The sequence below is a fragment of the Pipra filicauda genome, unplaced genomic scaffold, assembly GCF_003945595.2.
Source record: "Pipra filicauda isolate LSUMZ 115617 unplaced genomic scaffold, ASM394559v2 scaffold51_size4534324_pilon, whole genome shotgun sequence".
In the NCBI taxonomy this organism is placed as follows: Eukaryota; Metazoa; Chordata; class Aves; order Passeriformes; family Pipridae; genus Pipra; species Pipra filicauda.
This window is the reverse complement of record NW_024104665.1, coordinates 4,090,044-4,114,979: the sequence shown is the minus strand read 5'-3', so window position 1 is coordinate 4,114,979 and position 24,936 is coordinate 4,090,044. Positions and strand designations below refer to the sequence as shown.

The 24,936-nt window shown below is 36.2% G+C and overlaps 1 protein-coding gene across 3 annotated transcripts in view; it reads right to left on the bottom strand.

The window, feature by feature from the left end:
- Positions 1-24,936, bottom strand: part of PRKCE (protein kinase C epsilon) — a 287,837-nt gene that overhangs the window by 78,553 nt on the left and 184,348 nt on the right. For all 3 annotated transcript variants that reach the window (XM_039386959.1, XM_027723395.2, XM_027723394.2), the window contains exons 8-10: positions 24,802-24,898; positions 22,910-23,124; positions 21,538-21,711 (exon numbers count right to left, since the gene is read on the bottom strand). In XM_039386959.1, coding sequence (XP_039242893.1) covers positions 21,538-21,711; positions 22,910-23,124; positions 24,802-24,898 — 486 coding nt within the window. The remainder of the gene's footprint in view (positions 1-21,537; positions 21,712-22,909; positions 23,125-24,801; positions 24,899-24,936) is intronic.

Genomic DNA, 24,936 nt, shown 5'->3' with positions numbered 1-24,936 from the left:
AGCAGTCAAAAACTCAAACCCCAAGAAATGCTAGAATGAAGAATGCTCGTATACCCTGATCTACTCCCCATTTGCCTCTTTAGACTGCAGCTTGATGGTATTTACTCATATGATGATTACATTTTCTTCTGAAACCCCAATTTATTAATACAGGAAAACTTAAAGAAATATTGTAAATTAAGCTGATTTTTAGAGAAAGTATCCTAAACAAGGTTGTATAGGATCACATACACAGAAAAAGACACCTCCTCTTTTATGGTCTGAGATAAAAATGCACACAATCATGGAATTAAGGACTGCACTGAATACTCAGCTTAGTTTCTCAGGAAATCTCAGTACAGCAGTGAATTTTCCTAAACTTGTGTTTGGCTATATGACTTTACCTCAGTAATTGCGTAATACACTTGTATAGAGTTCATGTTTTTAAGCTAAACATTTAAAGGCTTTAGTGATCAGTTTCTTTAAAGTAGCTGCTTGAATACAGGAGGAAGATATTAATGTATTCTTTGCCAAGCACTACCTATTGGATATAAGTGTGGGTGAATGACAGCACTATAACTATTCAGGGAGCTATAATGCAAACTTCTGTATTAAAAATTCCAAAGCACAATATTTATATTCAGAGGTTTATATGGAGGAAGGAAAAATCAGGCAAGAGTAAGAAAACTAAGTTTAAACTAAATTTAAAACTAAAATTAACATGTTCCTAAAAGTCCTCAGTGACTTCCACAGTGCCTAAATTTCACCTTGCACTACTCTGAAGATAGGAAAAATCCTGTAAAGGAATGGAAACTGATCTTGGTGTGGCTGGCTAACATTAAGTCAACTTTAAAAGCTGTTGCTATCATTTTGCTTTGTCAGCAGGTAGCTTGGTCAAGACTACGTTTATATCCTTGAAGGCGTGCCCACCAATATCTGGGGACACATTACACTGGAGGTGCTGACGGAGAAGGGACATGTTTAACCTTGGCAGGGGGAAGAAAAGGAACTTAACAATAAGTAGTTTTCTTTTAAGCAGCAGCTGGTTTCTTGAACTTCACTTAAGCAGAGGAAGTAGCTTCCAGCTGGGCTATTGCTATAACAAAGGCCTTCACTAACACAGAAAAGGGGTTGGGCAGAAAAAGGAGGAAGAAAAAAAATACAAACCCCAAGATCTGACTTCATATATAAGTTACTTTGTATGCCAGCACAGTTTCCAGAAGGTATTCGTTGCTGGAATCACTTCTTCCCTAAACTTGTTGCCACGGAAAAATGGAGAGTGAGCAATTTCAAAGTGTTGCAAAAATTGTTTCTAAGAAATAAAAAGCAACTAAATATCATGATGCTGCCTCATAGAAGAGGAATGTTTAGCACAAGCACTATTGTGATAAGTGCCATATAAGGAGATACACGCAGAGAAATTGCCCCTCACCCCAACCCCCCCGGATTCTTGGATACCTCAGCAATATTTATTTTAGGTCGATCAAAAATAGAAGGAAAAAAAGCAGAGGTGGAGGGGACCAAAATGAATGCCCTGGCAGCTTTGAAGGGCTAAGAAGTCACTCTCTCCAGTCAGAGGTGATAATTCAGACGTGGTTGTTGGCTGAAAACTTGAACTCCTGAGTGATCTCCACATATATTGCTACTACATGTTACTCTTACGTATTCCAAGAGAAAACAAATTAGAACTACTAAGACAGTAAAAAGTACTGAGAGATTGCCCATTAAGAAATAGTCTTGATAGGAGAAGGTGAAGTGTACATATAGTCTAAAAATAAATGAAGATGATCTTTGCAGTCTGAAAGCAGCAGCCAAACTCCTGACAGTCCTTGTCCAAGCAAAGTTCTTAAAAATCCACTTCAGAGGAGACTGCCAGCTGTACAGACAGGGTTTTACAGTTTGAATGGAGACTTTTTGGATGGACAAAAACCACTAATGGAAAAAGGATTACAAAATGAAGTGCAAATGGAGAAGTGGCCAGGAAAGTCCCCTGCTCCACGGAGAAGAACTGTGGAAGCCCCTGGGCTCCTGTGGTAGCCTCCGTTAGTGATACAGGGATGTGACTTGTACTGCAAGCTTTCACTGTCACTAATTACATGCGGGTGAGTTTTAAAGCTCTAACAAAGGGGAAATAAAACAATGGCTTTCTGTGTTGCTGTGATCTTCAATAAAACTATGACGTGGCAACCATCAAAGTCCAGAAGTTACACAAGCAATTCCCATTATCAAAATGAAAATGTGACATACCCCTCAAAATGCCCAGATTATTCTTGACTGTAATCCAGAAACTTCAAAGAGAAAACACACAAGGACTGGAAGTCTGGATATCTACTAAAATAACCAATATACCCATTCAAGTATACTGGTTTTAAACATCAACAAGTTTTGTGTCTTGTACATTACAGATGTGGAGTTCATATTCACATAATAGATTTTACAAGAGTTAAGAATTAATATGACAGTGGTGGTGGCTTAATGGCAGCTCTGACATTCAGATTCTTTCGAGTCCAGACAATTTGTCAGTTTGTAAAACATATGAGTTATTCACCAAGAATGATGTGCTGGTCCAACATGTATGCCATATTTTCCATTACTCCCGATGGCCTGAATACTGGTAAAAATGCTTATACATCAGTTTCATTTTGACACTCTCTTGTCTGTATCCACAAATGTCTACAGCTACATATAATTTCTGCGAAATTATTCAACAGCCAACATGTTTCGGATACATGATGGAACTTCTCAGAACACTTTAACACATCATTAGGCTAATCCTACATAAACTGCTTTTATTATGCTCCCACCAAAATAGTTTTGTGAACGCCTTGACTTAGTCTCACATTAAGATTTGCTTCTGCTATCAAGGTGAGAGACCACGTGGCTCTGGGCAGAATGATCAAGCTGATCAGCCACTGCTTTTCAGAGTGTGTGTGCCTATCTGTGTTGTGCAGACAAGTGCATGACAGGTCAAGTGGTCCCTACTGAGCCTAAATTTTATTATGCTTATACGACCTGTCATGTGACATTAAAAAAAAGTATTAAAATATGAAAGATTTAAAATAAAATTGAGTCTGAAAACATAGAAAAACCATGTGCAAAATAAACAAGGGAACTTTATAAACAGAGTTAATGAACAATTCAAAAAGTCAGTAGCTCTTATAAAAACGCCCTTAAAAACCTATAATACACACACACACACACACACACACACAGAGGATTTGTTAACTGCAAATAAAAAACAGTTCCTCCTATTTTTTCTTGCCTTTAGCATTATGACAACATTAATGATGAACCTTGCCTTCTTTCAGGGACCCCACAAAAGGAAATGCAGACACCCTTCACAATGTGAAAAGACACAAAGTAATTCTAACTCTAGCTGGGTAAGCCCTGCAGACATAGATTTTTACAACATGCATAAATCCCAAATGGTTTTTAGTTCTATATGAAAACAATGAACTGACAATTTTCTAAATTACAGACAGAGGATGATGCAAGTCATTCTATGGCACATGTTTAATCTGTTAGAACCTGACCTCAAAAGAAAAAAACAGAAAGTTTGCAATAACTTCAATTTGACAAATTCAAATTTACTCGACTCCAGACTTTGGAAATCTATATGTTTCAGAGAATTGTAATGAAACTATTATTTGTGTATCTCTAAAAGTTTCTTTTCAGAAAACCAGATCTTAATTGTTGCTTGCATGACTTTTCCCCTATGCCATGATTGGACTGCATAATGCTTTTACTGCCACATAAGCATGTCTATAAGAAGCCCAAACAAGTTCAGAAAGAGTTATATAACATTTTTTGCATTTTTAGGGACTATAATTAAAGCGATAAGATTATGGCAGAGATCCTAGAACAGATTAAGCACAGAATTCTATGATGAATGAAAGTTTGGGTCATAAAAAGTGCAAACCTAGATTTTTTTTCTTTAAACCACACTGAGTTCAACATGTAGAACATAAAATTTTGCACTTAACAAACACCCTTAATCAGCAAGGGGATCAGCAAGAATACTGGTGTATACATTAAGGAAAAACAAAAACCCAACACAAAAAAAGGACAAAAAAAACCCAACACAAAAAATTTCTAGTAGCAAGCCTGACTCAAAAAGTCTGTGCTGTATCTAGATTGAAAGCAATTACATGGAAGGACAAACCTAATCATAGATCTAAGAAATTTACAGGAATCCTTAGGGAAAAAACCTTTCTAAGAACTTCTGACAGAGATAACTTTGATGTACACAGGACTTAATCCACCCTGAATTCATGCAAATCAATAGTTCCATAGATCTTGAAATCTGTCTGATGATAGAGCTTAATATTTACTTTAACATACTGTGTGTTGGAAATAGAAAGCTAAAAGACACCGTGGTTTGAAAACTGGAAGAAAAACAGCCACCTAGCCTCCAGCATGTATAGTGTTGGTTTACAGCAAAAACAGCCTTTCTGTCAAAATGAACAGCTTATCAATATAACATACTCTTCTGTATTTCTCTTCACATAGATCATTTCTCTCTGTGTTAAAAATCTGACTGTATTGTAACACAGAAAAGTAACCACATGGACACCTGCTGTGAAGCTCCTCTTGCTAAATGATGACCAGAAAGTATCATTTCCATGCATCATCAGTCATAAGCCTTCAACACGAAGCATTCTTCCTCCCAGTGCCAATGACATTCAGTGTATTGCATTTCAGTCCAAAGCATTTTTATGTGGGATTTGAACTGTTTATCTAGTATTGGGTTTTACAAAAATGTTAAAAAAAATCTTTTATTAGTACATGTTAAAGAATTTAAGTAGAACCCATGTTTAAAATCATTGCAGTGGATCTAGTTTTTGTTGGTAATGTGAATGTGGGTTTAATCACAAATACATATATGAAAATTCAAATCAACTCAAGAAGAAAAGACAAGCTTTTTGGAACAGTAAGAAAAAAATAGAAGGACAAACTTCTTTAAACAGCTCCAAATTTTAAAAACTATAGCAGACATATTAATAAATGTTTAAGAAAATAACTAAAGTGTGCACAGGGGAAGCTGAACACTGAACTACCAGGACAGAATCATATTCTAGAAAAAGTGTATGTGCTTTGGGTGCATGAATATACAAACATGTTGCTGCACATGTTTTATACACATGGTTTGGCCAGAAAAACAATGACAGACTAACCTGTTTCTGTCTCCTGAAACATACTGTCCTGAATCCTCTTTTCTGATTTAGTACAGGAAGCAAAAATTGTTTCAAAAAGTAGTCAAAAGTGTGTACAAATACCACCTCATGATACACGATCAAAATAGCCATGGCAAACTCACTTGTGCATGCCTTTCATGTCTATTTGACTTTCCTATTTTATCCATTTCATCCCACAAATTGCTGTAACAGTGAGTAAGGCACAAAGTAAGTGTAGCCAGCAGGTTATGACTTGTATCTATCTAACTGAGCCAGGTCTTGTTCAAACAGGGGATGTCAAGAGTGCAGACTTCAATCCAGCAGCCATGCACTTGGCAGTGATGCAAAGCAGAGCAGCGGTCAGTGAGCAGGGCTGATCCTGCCTAGAGAGCTCGCAGTCCTGTGAGAAGATAGTGACAGGCAGTCACAGGGGATATCTGATAAAGTTCAGAAAAAATTGCCCCAAGAAAGGAGAAGACACAAGGACGTGCAAGTTCCTGAAAGATCAATGTATCTGGAGAGTGCTAACACCAGTTATTATTACACAAATACTCTGCAACCTCTAGCTGTTTTGCAAATTAACTGCTGCATTTGATATATGGAAATCTGTATATCAAATCTAGCCAATTTTTTTTCCCATCCTTTAAATATACACATTCAGATATTTTGCATTCCATTTGGGATCAACCATTATAAGTCCTCTACTGCATAGGTAACATACTGTTTAATCCACATAATCTAATACTGTGCAGAAGTGAAACAAGTACTTCCAAAGATAGACATGGAAAATTATAGTATGTCATCTTAAGACTATTATCAATTTATGGCTAACAACTACTACTGAGGCTTCATTGACTATAGACACTAGACCAACAAACTAAAAAATCCACTGAAACGCAGAAACAAAACAGCAACTGCACATGCTGCTCACATAGTTTCAGTGCCAAAAGCTGAATTTCTAACAGATGACAAAATGACATCTCATCTGCAATACATACTTCTTTCTGGTCATGGCAAAAAAATAAGAAGGTTAATGTTTCTGACCCTTCTGAAGTCAGTGGGAATATAACCATTATCTTCAAAAGGATTAAAACTAACCCACAAATCTTGTTTTCCATTCTCATGAGCAACTTAACAGCGATCATGAGAATAAAGAGTTTAGGATCACATCTAAGGTGATTACAGCCACAAAACACCACTGTGAAAAAACTGCAGTTGAGATTTTCTTTTTTCTCTTTTAAGAAGAAAATCCACTGCTCTCTGGATAGGCAGGGCAACATGGGATTTCCCAGCTGGCTTACTGTCCCAGCAGTGAACTGCTACTGAGGAAAGTGTCAGCCTCTTCCACACTTGCTGCCTCACAGGCACCACTGAGTGTCCGGCAGGCTGGAGCTGCTCATTGACACACAGATTATTTTTTGCTACTTCACTTTTCAGCTCTACCAGAAAACTGAATGAACTCATCCATACAAGGCCTTACTGGAATAGATGTAATGGAAAGACTGGGTAGCCCCAGAAAGGGGGGAGCTGAGGGAAAGACACTCTCATTCACCAGCATCAACACAGTCTTAGATCAGTGCGCACATATCATGAAACTTCACTATTAATTGGTGAGTGTTCAAATAGCCCGTAATAAAACATGTTTCATTTCTGTACAAACGAATCCAAACTGTTTGCTCTCCATTTTTCACCCCTCAATAGTTAATTTCACTTTTTCAGCTTAATTGAATTAAAGGTTGTCACTATTAAAACAAACAAACAAACAAAACCCAATTCCGCTATGCCACACAACTTGGACAATATCCTGAGAAAAGTTTTCATTGACATATACCTGCCTGTCAGATGCAGACTGAGTACATTTTTGGTATTCTTTTCATAAACATTCTCATCAGGTGATAGACTGCAGCAATAAAATATTATAGAACACTCCTAAAATCTATACAGTGCTATCACACAGTATCTTGCTTTCATCATTGTGAGCCTGATCAAAAGCAAAGTTACTTCTACAAGTACTGGATCAAATCACAATTCCAGTTACAATTTCTGTAGCATCACTTAATTGTCCCATGCAAACAATTATAACGTAAGGAATGTGAACTTTTTTTTTTAAGACATGGTTTTAGAGACAGAGCTTCCAGTACCCTTTTCTCAATACTGTGCCTGAGTATAAAGAACATATAAAGATCACAAACATGCAAAAATAACTATAGCTCTTAATAAGCAGTAAGTAAAAATGAAAGGAGTCTATACATTCAGATATGTTGCTTACCTGTCAAAAATCCCATCCCATGTGTAAAACACCAGCAAGTTTTAAAGCAGGTTCAACAGCCTCTTATATTAAGAAAATAAGCAGAAATGGTCAGTGCCTTGGTGAGATTACAAGCATCAGCTATGAAAATGTCAATGGTATTTACGAACAGTGGAGTGATGGAAGCTTCATAACAGTTTAAGAGGACACGGGAAATTCCTTTCAGGAATTTTTTTTCACCACATATGCAAAGTTAAGGCAAAATGCCTTTCCTGAAATAATGCATGAATAATGCATTCTCTCTGGATAATGCGAACAGGATTGCAACTAAAAATTTTAAAAGACCACCCGTAATAAGTCTTCATGAATTTCTAAAAATAATAAAAGAGTAGTTGTATCTAAGATTGCTGACACATTCTCTCTCTCCTTTCTAGTAGACATATTTAAGTTTGAACTTTTAAAAAAATAAAAAAGCTATCTTTCTTTTCATTATAAATTAACTGATTTCACTCTGTGTATCGGAAAGAAGTATGATTGTATTTATTTTCCTAATTCTAATTTCAGTTTTATTTATTTATTATTAAATTTCAAACTGTGTTGAAGGCTTATGACTGATGATGCATGGAAATGATACCTTCTGGTCATTATTTATCAAGAGGAGCTTCACAGCAGGTGTCCATGTGGTTACTTTTCTGTGTTACAATACAGTCAGATTTTTAACACAGAGAGAAATTATCTGTGTGAAGCAGCAAAGCTTTTCAGTATTTCGAAGAACAATTTCTTGTTCACAGTCACCAGTATCTTGAAAACAATAATTGGTTAAGTGTATATTTATAGGATCACAGAATCAAAAAATGATTTGGGTTGAAAGAGATCATGGGCAGGGACACCTCCCACTGGACCAGGCTGCTCAATTAAAAAAATTTTGTCAAAGGTTCACATAATTATTTTTAATATAAATAATAAAAAACCCAAATGGAGTAACTTCCAATGTATTTATCTTACTTTTATAGCAATTGTGGTGTTATGTGAAACAAGGCAAAGAGAGGGCAAAGTTTTTATCTTTCTTAATTTAGGATCAAAAACTGCACATAGGCCACAAGAACAGAACTGACAGACCAACACAGCAAGCCAGTAAAGCAGAATGATGCAACTGGTGTCTCATAACTAAACAGATTTAAAAAGGTATCTTATATTTTAGGAGAAAAAGAACACTAGTTGGATAACATTCGTCTTTGTATGATTACAAAATGTTGAACTTGTAGTTTATATTTGCCCCACTGATTTGACATTGCATTTCTACAACTATTCCTGGAGTAAAACATGTTCAGGGAAATGTAATCTGCTGTAACCAAGGCCCAGTGTAATACTTCATTCTAAGAAAAAGTATATTAATCATTAAAAAATGTTCTCTGGAATTAGGAACAAAAGAGCAGTGGGAACAATTTGCACGAACTTAGCCTTTGTGATTCAGTAAGTACACCAGCAGTGATTTCAACCTTTCCATTCCGTACTTTGTGGTTGTGCTAACCCAGCATTTCAAAGCAAACTTCAGTTGCACTGACACAATTTCCCATATCTTTAGTTCCATATGGGAGAGAAAGTCTTTTTGAAAATTTCACCTACTTTCACCTCGAGGCTTCATGAGACTCCTTTGAAGTTTATAACCTAAGGTTTCTAAGGGACAACAATTTACATAATTCAAAGGAGAGCTTTAAGGAATGATCACAAATTACTGCTTTTTAAATTAACAGACATCTACCCTTACAGGGAAAAAGAAGGAAAAGGAAAAAGAATTAAAATCCTCAGAATTTTTCATTAACAGATTATCATGCTTTTAACCTTCTAAGCATTCTACTAAAACCATCAAATAATTTTATTTGTACTCCGTTTATCTTTCTGAGACAATCAGTAACTTGACAAAGGCAGTAACTTGCAAGCAAAACTTACTGGTAGGACCAAAAAAACTATGTAATTCTTCACTGTATCATGATAAGATCTGGCAACTTCCCCCCCCCGCCCCGTAGTTCAGATTTCTTTATTCAACTATAACAGAGTAAATTCAGCTTGCCAAGACATAATGTTCTCTCTGCTATTACTTGAATAATTTAATTTAGCATTTGTTTCAAGAATATTTTCAAAAAGAACATATAAACTCATATGTCCTCTAACCTCTTCAAGCAGTAGCTTCCGCATTTCCTCAAAGAATGTAAACAACTTTTAAACCAACATGGATACTAATGGATAAAACATTACTTTTCTCTGCACAAGGTCAGTAAACATATCCCTTTTCTGTGGATGCTATTTACAGAATGATGGTAACTGTGCAATCAGATAATCATTGATGAATTTTAATAATGTTTGCATTGTCTATTAAATCCTGAACTTGGTGATATTTAGATTCTAGGGAGCTGCCTGTGGCTTCTTAGACTCAAATCATCAGTCTAAATTCAGTTAAAAAGCAGAGTGAAACAATACTCAGCTATTGGGTTACGCATGTGGCTGAGATTACATGTTCGCCTAAGGGATATTTGAACCACTTTGAGTGTTTTATATAATAACACCACATTGAAGTGCACTGTAGAAAGCATTTAATCTCCTAGGGCATATCACCCAGCAACAATTCTTTCCTAACTTTTCCCACAGATTCATGGCAAATTTCCAAAAGATCAGAGATTTGGTGAGTTTAAGCCTCTTTAAATTCAGATTCCTATCTAAACCTCCCTCATTTCTGATCCAGAAATCTCATTAGATATATCTTCCCATTTCCCATTGTGCTAGAAAAGCTCTGCAAGCTTCCTTTCCTATTGCTGCTGCAATACAGCAGTTGCCATTAAAGGACTTGCTCTTGCAAGCATGGGAACATGTGGCACAAGACTGTATGAGTGAGACCTCAGCAACATGACCACCAAGTTTCTCACATCTGAATGCAACCAAAAAGGACCTTCCAGGGCTATATTGAATTTTAAAGCCCTGAAGATAGACCCTCTTCCTGCCAAAACTTATTTCATTTTTACTCTTTGATTCTCTTAACATACAACAAGTGAGACTTCTTGGATGTCCTAAGAAGCTAATTAACTTCTGTTTTAAAACTTGTTCTCCTACTGCATGGGTCCATAAATAAATCCATGGGTTATATGCATCAGTATACCAACACAGCTATTGTCCTTTCTGAAAGTTGTCTATACCCAATCTTTTCTTTAAGAAATGCTCAGATAAATGTGTTAAAAAGTGGCTGAAATAAGTTTAAAAAACCCCTTTATTTCATTTCTACTTCAGAAATTCAACAGACGAACACTGCACACCAAAAATTTGAAAGAGGATGGCATCACTCTTTGGCATGCTCCTTAATTAAGTCTAATGCATTATGCATGATGCCCTTTTGGCTCTGCCATGACATTGCCAGCTGTGGTTCACTGCTTATGTTCCTGATGGGAAAGCACAAGATAATGTAACACTTACCTCTTTCTGTCAGTACCTTAGCTCTCAGTGATGGAAAATGTAACCTGAGAACTGTTCTATCAAATTTACTATGGACTGTTTACCTGGATTACAGTATGTAATACTTTTTCTAACTAATGTATGGAGAACAGTACATTATGGACATGCATATCGAAATACCTATAGGAAATCCTGGTTTTTTCCTATCTGACAAATCTCAGTAGATTTAGTTGCTGTTTCCAGATACTCAGATACATTATTTCACTACTTGAGAAAATGATGAAAAAATAGTGAAGCTACATCACTTTTGAGGTTTTTTAATGGCACAGACACTACTTTCAGAAATATCATTAAAAAGAAATGGTATAAAGATTTATACTGCCCTACAGGGCTGTCTGTTTGCAGAGGTATTAAGAAGATTTCTCCACTCCAGAGGGGTGAACAAAATGCAATGCTCTCCAACAGCTACATTTCCAAATAGCTTCTCACTCTAACACTTCCCACAAACCATATTATATGCAAAGTGCCATCTGATTACATGCAAACCCACCATCTTTGGCTCAAGAAATGCCCAAGTCATCAATCTCATGATATTGGGATACCATTCTGGAAAAATGTCATGATATGCTTTACATTCTTCCTGGGCATGTGCTTTGGCACTGCTAGAGACCGGGCCAAACATGCTGTTGGTTGCTCTTACATTAGTATGTCTTCTGCAGAACTCCATAAGAACAGAATTTGTTTCTGTCTTTTCTTTGGCCCTTCGTAAAAAAACAGTTCTCAAAAGGGGATGAGAGGAATCTAGCAACAGGTTAAAATTTCACATTTCAAGAGAAAAAAAATGTGAACACACAGAATTAATAAAAACTTAATAAATACATGTAAAATCCTTAGTCTACATATAAGGTTCTTTGTTCAACTTGTTTTCATAACTCTTACTGAAAATGAAGGCCTTTATGAATATCCATTGATCTGTGTAAGCGCCACATACTGGCTTTTTTTGTTCTTATGATAAATACAAGTTACCTGAGGTAGACTTTTTCAATACCTATGGAAAGTCATTATTCATACACCTCTCTTCACTGTCTGGATTTCTGTAGTTCTATAAATGCAACAGTGACCTTTAAAAGCATTAATTGTATCTATTTTATTTTCCATACTTTCCTGTTTCCAGAACCCGATTAATTTTTGGCAAAGCATAGGCTTCATGCAGTTGAAAACCCTAGAAATTCATAAGTTTAAATTAGTCAGACAACAGGAAACTCTGTCCAAAATTCTGCCATTGTTTAAGCCATCCAAACCCTCTGAAATGAGTCAGACAGCACAGAAGAAAATAGTGTGTTTTATCTTCAGGGCATAGTTTTTTCTACATTTCACAAAGGAGTTTTAAGTGGCAGAATTCTGTGTGATTAGTTTAATATTGGGTTTCCGAAAACAGAAAAGAGAAAGCAAGCACCACCACAGACTTTTCAAGAAACTACTTATCAATAAGAGCATTTGAATTTAGTTATCTTGTGTGATTCTGTGAAGCTTCTAGGAAAAACTTATTTATAGAAGCTTATGAAATGGATCCCCTTCATCCTTCTATATGCTGAATGGAAAGTCAAATACCTAAAAGGATAATTTTCCTTCTTGTGTACTTGTCAAGATGTACATACTCTGTAAGGAAGAGCTGTAACTGAGTCTTCCTTGGATGTATGAAGAATAAAATCTTGACCTAGAGGGTGATCTCTCTAGGTCACAACTTCAAAATTAGATTATGGAAATATGCAGACTTACTACTAGCTACACATAATTAAAGTAGTTAAGGTTGTAAGTTAACCTTCATAGTGCCTTCCATGAACACTCTTTGCATTCCTATGATCTACTGTACTAATAAGCGCAGCCAAGATTTGGGAGGAGTTTTTATTATCCAGGTTTCCTTAGTTCTGACCAATTACCTTTTAGTGACTGATCAGCTCACTAGAAGAGAACAGAAAACCATTAATGATGACATACAGTTTACATGTACATGTTTTATGGATTTATGTTTACTGCTTCTTACTATTTGTGGAAGTTTTATATACTCTTCACACAGCATTTCAGCCTTGGTGTAGAAACACTGTGAGCTCATAGGCCCTCAAGTACACACAGTTAAGAGAGTCACTTCTCTTAACTGCTCAGTTGACATTATAGACCATCTTCTACGTCATAATTTTAAGGAAAATGCACTGAATAATTCTAACCTTAGACAATGGTCATGTGGGAACACAAAGAGGTTCCTGACATGCTTCTCCACACGCAAGCATGAGACTACAGGCTGGGCATCACTACTCTTGCACAGCCCATAGTAACTATGCAAGAATAAACCCTGCAGCCATCAAAAAAAAAAAAAAAAAAGTGTGTCTGTTTTTGCTAAAAGTACTCACCCACACGTGAGACAAAATGGCATGAATGGATTCCCTTAAACCTACTCACATACCCATTAAAAGTGTAAAAATAATCTGATGGTGCGGTTTTGAGAAGAAGGGATAAAGAGTAACTTAAGTTATACCCTACTCAAGTTTGGCCCACCTCACACATGGTGCATGGAGCAGAAGACATGTCATGCCAAAACTAAAATTACTCCACGTACATGGTAAAAAAAGCAATGAAAATTTTACTAAATGTTACTAAAGATGCAAAACCAAATGTTTTGCAAGTTCCACTCCTTTCCCATGGTGAAATTCTCTGGTGTACAATTATAATTTACTAAGCTTACTGTTGTTACCAAAAAAAAAAAAAAAAAAAAAAAGTTGTATTAAAGTGCCCAAATGTATTCCAAAGAGAATAATTCCCTGCATTTAGAAAAGAAGCGGCAGAAGAATCAAATTTTATATGTAGTTTCCTTTTTCCTGACTTTTCCTTTGGGGTGCGTTAGTTGTTTATTTGTAAGAGCAACACCTAACAAACACAGCCTTAAATGTTTCCCCACAATCTCTTGTGTGACACAGGCTTCCTTTAAATAGCTTTTAAAACAGTGCACAAGCATAAATGAGACATCCTGACAGCTACCCATGTGAGTGTTACATTTCCATTTATTTTAAAGATAGGTTTTACATTTAAAAATTCATTTTTATCCTGAACCCATTACAGACACATTGTCAATAGTGCTTTATGGCCATAAAATACAAGAAAATCACAAAGGGTACTAGGACAAGGGACCAGTGGGTTCACGTAGGTCATACACCTAGGTCTCTTCTGTCCAAATGAGGGAACCTACAACACGTGTGAGGATGGTCTTAAGATCTACATACAGAGAAAGGACAGAAAGGAAGGTCATAGTACATGGCTGCAGGGTAACAGAACCTGACAAAAAACAGTCAGGCACATTTCTTCTGAGGGCTGCTGCTATAAGTTATATCATCCTTATCCTTCCCACTTGTCTCTCCCAAGACAAAACTAAACTGAAAGCCACAATCCAGCTTTAACATGTAGGATTTCATTTAAAGCAGCATTATTCAATTATCCTCCTGGATAAGGAACAGTACTCCGTTCCCACAAGAGCTGTAAGATTAAGAATGCCAGATCAGGAACCAACCAAAATGATGTTAACACAGTCATGTGCAAAGCTTATACAGAGATTCTGTGGACATGGTAAGGGATGGGACTACTCCAGTTTGAAAGTCTGCTACCCCCTTCATCCAGTTTGGATGACAATATTCCTTTCTCCTCTAATCTCTGCTAAAAGATAGTGTACAAGACAGACAGGCCTGCCAGGAAAGTTACCGGCGAAGCATCTGGCAGGTTGTCTGAAAATTTCTCCCCTCAAACATGCCTCAACTGGAGAAACACACTTTTTCCAAGAGGAAAAGTGTGTAATATGTAGTTGCAGCTACTCTGTCCAAGAGATATAAAAACAGTACCTAAAAGGCCCTTAGCTCTACCTGTTATCCTAAAAATCTCCTGCCTGCACATGATCAGATGAGGATTAAAATCCTGAAGTTGAATTTTACGCTTGGCTAAACTAAGATGTCTGTAACACTGGCATAGTTAACTCTAAAACCCTAATACGCAGACATGATGACCAAGGTAAAAAAAATCAGTACAAACTCCAGCTTCCCCTCACCTATTTCATGACGGCAGTTGCAGTGAATTCTGGTCACAGACGCTGACTCGGGACTATTCCCGGGGTTGTGGAGGCCTCAGATGGTTACAGCAAAGCAATCCATGGAGCTGCAGCTGCAGCACTCACTTGTATACATGCAAACTAGGAACAAGCCCTAGCTTTGAGAGGGTGTGAAAGAGTCCTGTTCAGTTTGGGTGCTACATCACAAAATAAAAGTCCTTCCTGTCTGAAAGAGAAGCATTTAGACTCTTCTGATTGATGCTGGAGGAATAATTTCTCCTACAGGCCCTTGATGAGCCTGGCTGCACTGATAGCCTGACTTGAAGTTTAACACTAAAAGGACTAATGTGAACAATGAATCTTCAGTGAGCTAACCAGGCTTTAATAATCCTTCAAGAGCAGCTAGCGATAACTGAGCAGCGTAACAGCAAGTTTCCCAAAACCGGGTCATCATGCTGGAAACAGGGGCTTGTGTGTGTGAGGGAGACAATGATTACAGTATTTAATCATCAGCTTCACCGTTCCAACTATTCTTGACCATAATGTCTATTTTAGACAATGCGGGGATCGCGGTCAATGCATTCATACGGTGTAGCAGTCAACAGGAAATCTAAATTTAACATACACAGTATACAAATTTCTGTAAAACCTTATTCTGCCACAATTTGATATATTCACATAAGTTCTTAACTGTATGATATATGAAACATCACCAGATACTAATCTAACTTCTAGTGCTTCAGGAAACATTCTGAAGAAAGAGTCAAAATCTGTACATTTTAATTTCTTATGATATGAACTGCCTGTAGAAATCAGCTGGGAATTAAAAAACACCTACTATTGTTCACATTCTGTGTATATGCATATATAGCAATACAAGTGAATAACATATTAAAATGAGGTTTGAATATAATTGTGTATAAATGTGTATATAAAAAGGTACCATAATAGAAACAGTATAAATAACATCGCTCTATGATTACCTACAATTTTATTCTACCTTTTTACCATAGCTAACACTTACCATTAAGAAATCTTTGTCAATAATTTTATATTTAAATTGTATTAAAATATTTTAGAGTTAAAATAGCTAAAAATACAGAGTTCATTTAGTCTTTTGTCTCACACATGTACAAATCCACTGAAGCAGGGATAATAATGAACAGAATTGGGCCCTAAAAAGTTCTAATTTGACACTAATCAGTAATAAAAGGCAATGCAAACTTGTGTTAAACTGATTACACTCATATAGCAATATCTGCATAATGGCTTTAGCTGCTTAGCAACAAAAGTACGGGAATACCAGATAAAATGGATTAAAAGCTCTGATTAGTCCCAGATGAATGTAACAGTGGCCAGTCAGTTAGGTTAATTTGCACTGTATATCATAAATGACACTCCTCTGAGTTATTATTGCAGAAGACATGTAATTTTTTGTACAATACACATAAGAGAAATAAGACTTGCTTTTACATTACCAAAGACAGTTTTGGTCACACACTACAGTAATTCTTTGTAAATCAACTTAGAAAGCCCTTAGAAACTAGGACTTAAAGAAATGATTAGCATGTGATTCTCTTTCCTTTTGGTGTTTTACATTTTCTTTCACAAATGAAAGAAGTCACTTTAAAAATGGAGCTCCATTTTACAGCTTTCTGCTGGACTTCCAAACCCTTCCAGGAAACATTTAAATACAACTCATAGTAGAAGAAAGACTGATCACTCTTGGTTTTTAGAAGGATCTGATGCATAAAGAGATTCAGAGATTTGTCAGAGTAACGAAGGTACATCATGACAGCTGAAATAGAAATAAAATATCCTAAATTTCAGCTTTATAAAACCAGACTTCTAGCATCACTCAGAGGGTGCTAGGTACAGTGCAAACAGCAGAAAGGAATAATACCTGAACCACAGTACTGATAATCAAGGATAAACCAGTAGTAAGCCACTAGGTAGAAGGTAACAGTTAAGGGATCAACATAGTCATAATAGGGTCACTAGAGCCTCTTCCTAGATGTCCTTCAGTTTTGCCACTGTCATATGGCTGATCTCTACCTTCCTACAGCAGAACACAGGAAAGGAGTGAATGGCTTCATATGTGAGCCCAGGAGCTATGCTATGGACAGATAGGCTGATTTTAACATTGTATAGAAGAAGATTGTTTTTATGGGTGGTATAAGTCTAACTATTTACCTGTAGTAACTGACTTTCTCTACCCTTTATTTAACTACTTGTTTCCTCTAACAGAAATAGCTATAATGTTGACTAAGGGTCCTTTACAAGTTCTGCAACTCTATAATTCAAAAGGAACATTTTTCTGCACTAATAATACTCTCTACTATGTCTGTTGAACATAGTGCTATGAAAAGAGAAGGACAGCACTATTTTCAAATCTATCTAATTTCATAAAGTTGGATAAAAAAATCAAATGGCAGATGTTAAAAGCAGTAGCTCTCAAGTCTTCTAATTTTATAATGCATTATCATAATAAAGCTTTCACTGTCTTAAATAATTTTAAAACCATTTCATTTCTTAAGTATTTATTAGGATAATTCACTATAAATTACAGGGTGTGCACATATATGTGTACGCAACTTATAGGGTAGAGGTTTAGAAAATTTTAAGTACTCTGAAGAAGGTTGACAGGGGTGTAGGAGGAATAAAGTGAAGCTAGTTATATTTTCTAGAACTTCCCATTAAAAAACACTTTAATTCTCACACTTCCAAAAGTTCCAAAAGTGAATGAAGTATCATAAATACAAGAATGTCTTCAGAGAAAATAGCTCTAGAAACACTTAAAACCCCTTAGACAACACCTGACTGAAGCACTATCAATAAATTCTAATGTTGATACTGTTCCATAGTTGATCTCTGAAGCATGGTATGAGGTTGGAGTGAAGAGGGCCCTGAAGGGGGGAACTGGGCAGCGTCAGTATTACTGTCAGGTAAGACACTCCTTACTAAAAAATCAAGGGACCAAGACATAGAAGAAGAGAAGATAGGAGGAAGAGTGAAAACAGAATGAAAACAGCACCAGTCCTGAAAACTCCTGATGTTTTCTCAATAAATGACACAATGAAGTTCCGAATAAATCAAAGATGATGATAAGCAAAGGTCAGTTATTACAAAAATGCTGTACCCTGTATGCCAGGCCTTGGGAAGTTTCACTATGGGAGTGCCAAATACAGAATACAGTATTCATCATTTATATTCCTGCTGACAGACCACATGCAAAACATAACTCAAACTTCTGAATACATTGATAGATGCAATGACCATATTCTGGCAAAGCAAGAAGGGAAATGCTGCCATAGCATAAGAGTGTTGAAAACCACTCTCCAGCTGTGACACAATTTTATAAGATATGCTGCGCTAAAATAGCTAAGCTCCTTCCACGTAAAAATGCACATCAGCTGAGGTCCTCCCTGGAGATTTTACACTCTTTCTGATGTGTAGGACTGGGTTGTGGAGTTCATAGTTCAAACTATTGCAGATAAAAGCATCCTACATCAGCTTTGCATACTTGATCTCAAGCTTCGGAACAGAACCCATCTCTCTTAACTTCCAGATCAGACTGCGGAAGAATATAAAACTATTCCTGAAGTACAATATTTGAATATATAAAATCTTAATATAGAATGTTGATTTGGGCGGGGATCATTTTTTGATAAGCTTAAAGCGAATTGGTTTGGTCAAAGGTTGCTTTTGGACTAAGCAGAAACATGAGAAATGTCAGTCCCAAGAATATTTCTTTAAAATAAGGAAGTTAGATGGGATTGCTAGAAGAAATTTAGATATATAGGGCTAAGAACACATTAGTGTATAAGGTATGCTGGTTTTAGCCATTTTTTGGCACAGTTTCTGAATTCCAAAATAATTTAAAATATGCTTCCTTACTTGCTGTGATAATAATAGTATCATTTAGTAAATGACACTAATGTTTGCACTCCATGTAAAAAATAAATAATACTGAAGCATACTTACTGTAAAAAGCATATCAGGCAACTTTTCCACCGTGTCTTCAGCTGATTACTGAAGGAAAACACTGAAGTATATAAAGTCAAACTTTTACATCTGCATTTTTGTGGAAGGGGAACAAAGCAAGCAATCTCATTCTATGAAGACAACCTCTGAGTGCTTTGACAACAAATACTGAGTCAATCTTCCCATTAAGGGTGTATGCAGTAAGTATGCTCTACTTGAAATGTAAAATTTAATTCCAGCCTGATCACTACAGGGACCAGTTCTGCAAAGTACAGCAGCCGTGGCACAGCATAAAATCACAACGTAAGTAACTACACGCTACTGTGAAACACATTTTAAAACCTATTGTACAACAGCCTTTGTCTCAGAAAAGCTATTTTAACCACAAACTATGTCTGTTCAAGCAAGTTTTTCTACCTGTTTTTCCACTGAACCTGAGCAAATCATTCAGTGACTAATTTACTAGGTACATTTTCATTTGTTGTCATTCATATATAATTTAAAGTTTTAGTAGATATACTGCTTTTGCTTTTACATATTTTTTGCTGTTTGGTAGTTTCGTTTCTTTATAAAGAGTTCTCTGTAAACTGTTCATAGGCCATGCTCAAAAAAATCCTTCAATTTTTCAACTGTGGGCTTTTAATTTGATTGGGTATCACCAGGTGTAGTTTTGGTTATTTGATAAGAGACACTAGCCTATGACTTGTAAACTATAAACCACTGAAGTATCAGTTCCTCTGAGTTCAAGAAAAGACACAAACTACAGTTTCTCTCTGGGAAGAAAGAAGATGGTGAGAAGAATTTCTGAACATCTTTGATGAATGGCTTTGGAGAGCAGAGAGGAAAGCAGAAAGCATGATACAAAAGAGGGAAGAACAGATAAAAAGTATAAAAGGAAAGGAATGTCCAGGAAATCCGTGAAGTAGCAGGAGAATTTTCAGTCATAATTCACTTCATGTAAAACTGATCTTTACCAATGTTCTGCCACATGATTCCCATCAGGCTGCTGATGCATTTATTTGCACTTCAGGGAGTGCACTTAGTCATAAAGGTCCCTCTCTGTTCACATCACCCCAGTACAATCTTTTTATCGCTTCCTTCATCTGAAATAATATGCTTAGTTCTAGTTACAAACTTAAAAATAATACACTAAAACAATTTAAGAGTATGTTCACACATAAAATAAAAGACTGAATGCATGAAACATTCTCCACAGACATAAATTGTACACACATCTTCCTGGGCTACTGTTTTGTGACAACTTCAAAGCCTATAAAATGCTAATGCATTTTCACTATTTTAAGAACTGTATAAACATATTAAATGTTTGCTATTTCTGTATTTGAACCATTATAATCTTGATCCTACTAGCTGTTTTTCAATGGCCTTCCCACTGCCTTATTTATCTTTCCTGACAATTTTGCTAGAAGATCTTTTAGTCACAGCTTTTCTGTAATTCTACACACGTAAGTATTGCAATTGCTTACTTGTGACATACATAGTTTTGGTTACAGTATGTAAATATATAGGTATTTGCATGTGCACACACACTCATACACACTATTTGCAATTCTTAATTTTGTTCAATATGGTAATTTAATTATTCATTTAATCTTTCCATTAAATTGACTCAAATACCCAAATGTAGTGTCTTACTGAAAAAAAATAAAACAGCAACCCCACAAGTTTCAAGGAAGTTGATTGTTTTCAAGTGTTTCATTTAAAACACACAAATATCTAAACCTATTCCTCATAGGTCAAAAATTTATCCCACTGAAATAAATGGCATTTTTACCTCATAAAATCACAGAATGCTTTTAGTAGGAAGAGACCTTAAAGATCACTTAGTTTCAAATTCAGCTCAGCTGAACGACAAGAGAGAAATAAGAAACTACAAAAGGAAACCAGAAATATTCTGCAAACACAACTGGTTTCAAGCACTTACACCGACTGGATACAGACTGAGCTACACCATCCAAACATTCACTTTTATATAAGCAGCAAATCCAAAACATGCTATGAAGAGGAATTCTGTATGAAAAATTACCAGCAAGGAACACACCATGGCAACAGACTCTCATTATTAGCTCTCTCTACCTTCCTTCTCCTTGCTCCTCAAGCACATGGGTGTCACTAACATTATAGGAACTTGATAAGCATTATACCCATTTCCTTTCTTTTTTGAACATTTTTGTATACTACACAGCACAAGAAAACTGAAAAGATGAGTTCTGCCATAACCCCATTTCTAACAAGATTGTTTTACCATTTTTACTCTGAATACTGGCTGTTAAAGACTTTTGTACTTAATTCAATAAATGATGCACCCTATTAATGTACCAAAGAAACACAGAAAATGGCACCTCGGTGGTTTTTGTGTATTTTTTCCATGTGGTTTTCTTATTTTTTAACTCATTTACTGCCATCTCCTGGTACTTACGCGGTAATAGTATTTATACTATTTAACAGCAGCCAGCACTCCCGTACAATACTACGGAAATGCCAAAAACTTACCAGAAATATTTTCAAAATATTGTTGTACTTTTCATGTTGTTGTCTTTCAGTCTGGAAATAGTGAATATTGTTCCTTGGGCACAAACTGGTAAAAGGCTCACGTAGCTTACCTTTGTCTGGAAGCAGCAGTAAAGTTGTGTTAAATACGGATGTTTCCGTGCTAATGCAAGAATTCTCTTTTCTGTCATTGTACAGTCTACGTCATCATCTTGAAGTATGACATCTTTCTTCAAGACTTTCACTGCGTATACTTCATCTTTACCTTTTAGCTCAGCTAACATTACCTAAAAGAAAGAGAAATTCTGTTTACATATGAACAACAGATGCCATAAATGCAGGGTTGCATATGAGTTTGACTGCACTGGAAATTCAAAAACAGTTACATGCTTTCCTGAATGAACAGTTACATGCTTTTTATTTTAAAATAAAAAGTAAAGTACTGTAATTTTAGAAAAATATACTTCTGGTATTCTTTCAATTTGAAAGAGAAGGTATCTATTTTGTTAATTATCTTAGTGAAGTCTCAAAAAGTAAATAAGGAAGTTGATATAGAACAAAAATTTATTTCCCACTTTTTTTAGTGAGATTTGAGTCTGACAAACTTAGTATACAATTCAAAGTTATCATTCCAGCTGCTTTCAAGTTGTTGATTTTTAACTACTACTATTGTTTAAAGTTTGGGCCCTATATTCTCTTTAAGGTCAGTTCTGGCTTGGAGCCAGGGTAATCTTCAGAGAAAGGATTAGAAAACAGGGAGACAAAAGAACTGCTTCAGCCTTGTTCCCTTCCATCTGCAGTTCCTGTATATCAAGGAAGGAAGAGGGTACTTCTGAAACAGATTCACATTTCAGTCCTCCTCTTTGATTCCACAGTACACAGCAGTGTGAAAAGAAAATCTATAAGCCCTGTAAATAAAGCAATTCCACCCCTCATCATTTCCCTACTGTGGGAAGGTATCTGGTGAGTTACATCTTTGCTGCTTATGTGGTATTTTGGTCAGCCCTCTAAACCCTTGTCGTATCTGAGTGGAAATGCTTCAGTTCTGCTTCCTCCAGCACTGAACACACCCATTGAGGAAAAACAAGCACATAAACTGTTCTGTGAAATAAGTAAACTTGAACTGGGTATTATCTAGAAAGTGAAGTAACTCCACGGCATTATTACTGAGCTGATTTTTCCTCCTCGAGCAAAAGAAATTTAGTTGAACAGTGTGTATGTAACTGTATGTATGTCTTTATTACCAATATCCCGATACAATGGAACATTGACATTTTGTTTCAAAAGGCTTGACCCTAGTTAACAAAGTGAGCTAAAGCACAGAAAATGCCAGCTCATTAGGTGACTGGTATTTCTGATTTGTTGGGTAAAGCACTTTCTGAATGTCCCTATGAACATTTCCAAAGCAATACAGTCAAAAACCCCCTGCACAGCAATTTAAAAAAAAAAAAAAAAAGAAAAGAAAAGAAAAGAAAAGCTACCCACCTTGCCAAAGCTGCCTTTCCCTAATACTTTGATGAAGTTGAACTCTTCAAGGCCTATTCGCTTGCCCTGAGCCTGTTTAACCTCCCCATTTTCACCATTCTCCCCAGGTTTGTTAAGCTGGTTGTCTGTTGACGTCGTAGCTGTTGCTCTGTGTTCCTCTCCCCGATTGTCAAATGATAATGCTTTCCTAATGTTGTTTTCCAGCTCCTTGATTTCTGTTGAAAGGTGAGGAAAAGTTAGTTTTAACTAACCATCAGAAAAACAGCCTGTGTTTGTATCAGTGTGGGAAGGGACATTCATCATCTCTGAATGCTGTGTTTAAGAGCATTCTGTGGTTAAGAATACATATTTAGCAAACTGCTTCTCCACCTTAGAGTAATCAGCCAAAACCCTGCTCTAACAGGAAGGGTGGCCTTTTAAAATGAACCTAAGAGAATGACATATCCAAAACTTGAAAGATAAGTCAGAATAGTAGCCAAATAGTTGTTTTAAGTGACTTTGGGTGTTCCTGTACCACAGAGAAGTACTTTGTTTAGAATATCTCTATCTTCCTGCAGCACTTACTCATCTTCCTGCTTAAGTATTTTAGAGCTGTGTCTTCAAAAGTTCAAAGGATAGTTGGGCGTCCCAGTCCTTGAAGTCAACATGAATGGAGCATCTTATTCAGCTCCAGCTGTTAGCAGACGCCTGCCAATAAAATCTTTGACCATTCCTAGTGCTGCTTCAAGCAGCAATTGTGTAGATCTGCTAAACATTTCTGAAGGTTTCTCAGTGTTAAAGATAGTGAGTCTTGGTGACTAACGGACCTTGGGGTCTGTCCCAAGCTTTGCATGTTACTTCTGCCTGATGGCCTTGGAAGCAACTTTACTGGACAGCTAAAAAAGTGAAATTTAAGAGAGAACTCAGACGGATTCTGACAGCAAAACATCAGATATTTGAAAAACTATTATTCAATCAGAACAATTTCTGCGAAACCAAAAGGTTGACAAATTTAAATCAGTTCTGGATGCAGAGGTTTACAGCACTTAATTACAATGGACCTTTGGAAGCGTCTTCCTTAAAATAAGGTTGAGAAATGTCTCAACTGTAAACAACTTTCAAAGAATTTGACACAAAAATTTCTGTCTTCCTATGTCTTGGTGCAAAGATTTTTCACTTGTCAGATTACACACGTGATGGTACATAAAATACCTCACAGACTTCTGATTTTTAAAAACAACAAATAAATCAGACTCAAAAAGTGCTCCTGACATACGCACTCAGGCTGTTCATACATACACAGTTGGCTGTTCAGCTCAATGAAGTCAGGTGGTATCAGTGAAGATTAAAATATTTTTGTCCAAATCTATGCATTAAAAAAAATTGCTGAAAAGAAACACAGCTTTATGAAGTCCCTAGAGACAAGATACGCGAGCATAGCCTATCTGGGTGGAAGCTTTTATTGTCACAAATGTTCAACATGGAATTACAAGGAGTCAATTTAATCTCAGAAACTTATTAACAGAGGATTTTCAGATAAATAAAGGTTCTCTCGAGTTCTGTGTTACTATTTAAAATGTTCTCACTGTTACAGTAGAATGTATAAACTCCTTCCATAAATGTATTTTGTTGACAAGGACCCATCTAATAAACTTAATATTTTAAGATGACTGTTTTAAAATTTACCCTTTGAAAGCCACTTTATTTCACAGGTTTAAATGAAATGAGAAGCAGGCCTTTTAAAAAAGTTTTTGCAGTTCATAACTCTAAGTGCTTCAATTTCTGGTGGTAACTACTTAACTGATTTGGTTCTACAGAGGCTGGGGCTCATAGTTTTAAGCCCTCATAAAGAAGGAAAATGTGTGACCAAAAAAAAAAATATTTCAGTTAGGAAATAAAAAGATATGTTTGACCTTGATCACATGGAGATGTTGGTGCTGACTTTGACCTATCTTCTTCTGATGATGCACTTCCTGGAACTGGTGGTTGAGTCTCTGCACCTGCAATTAGCTAAGAACAATTCCAAAAGGGGTACTCAGCTGGGAGGT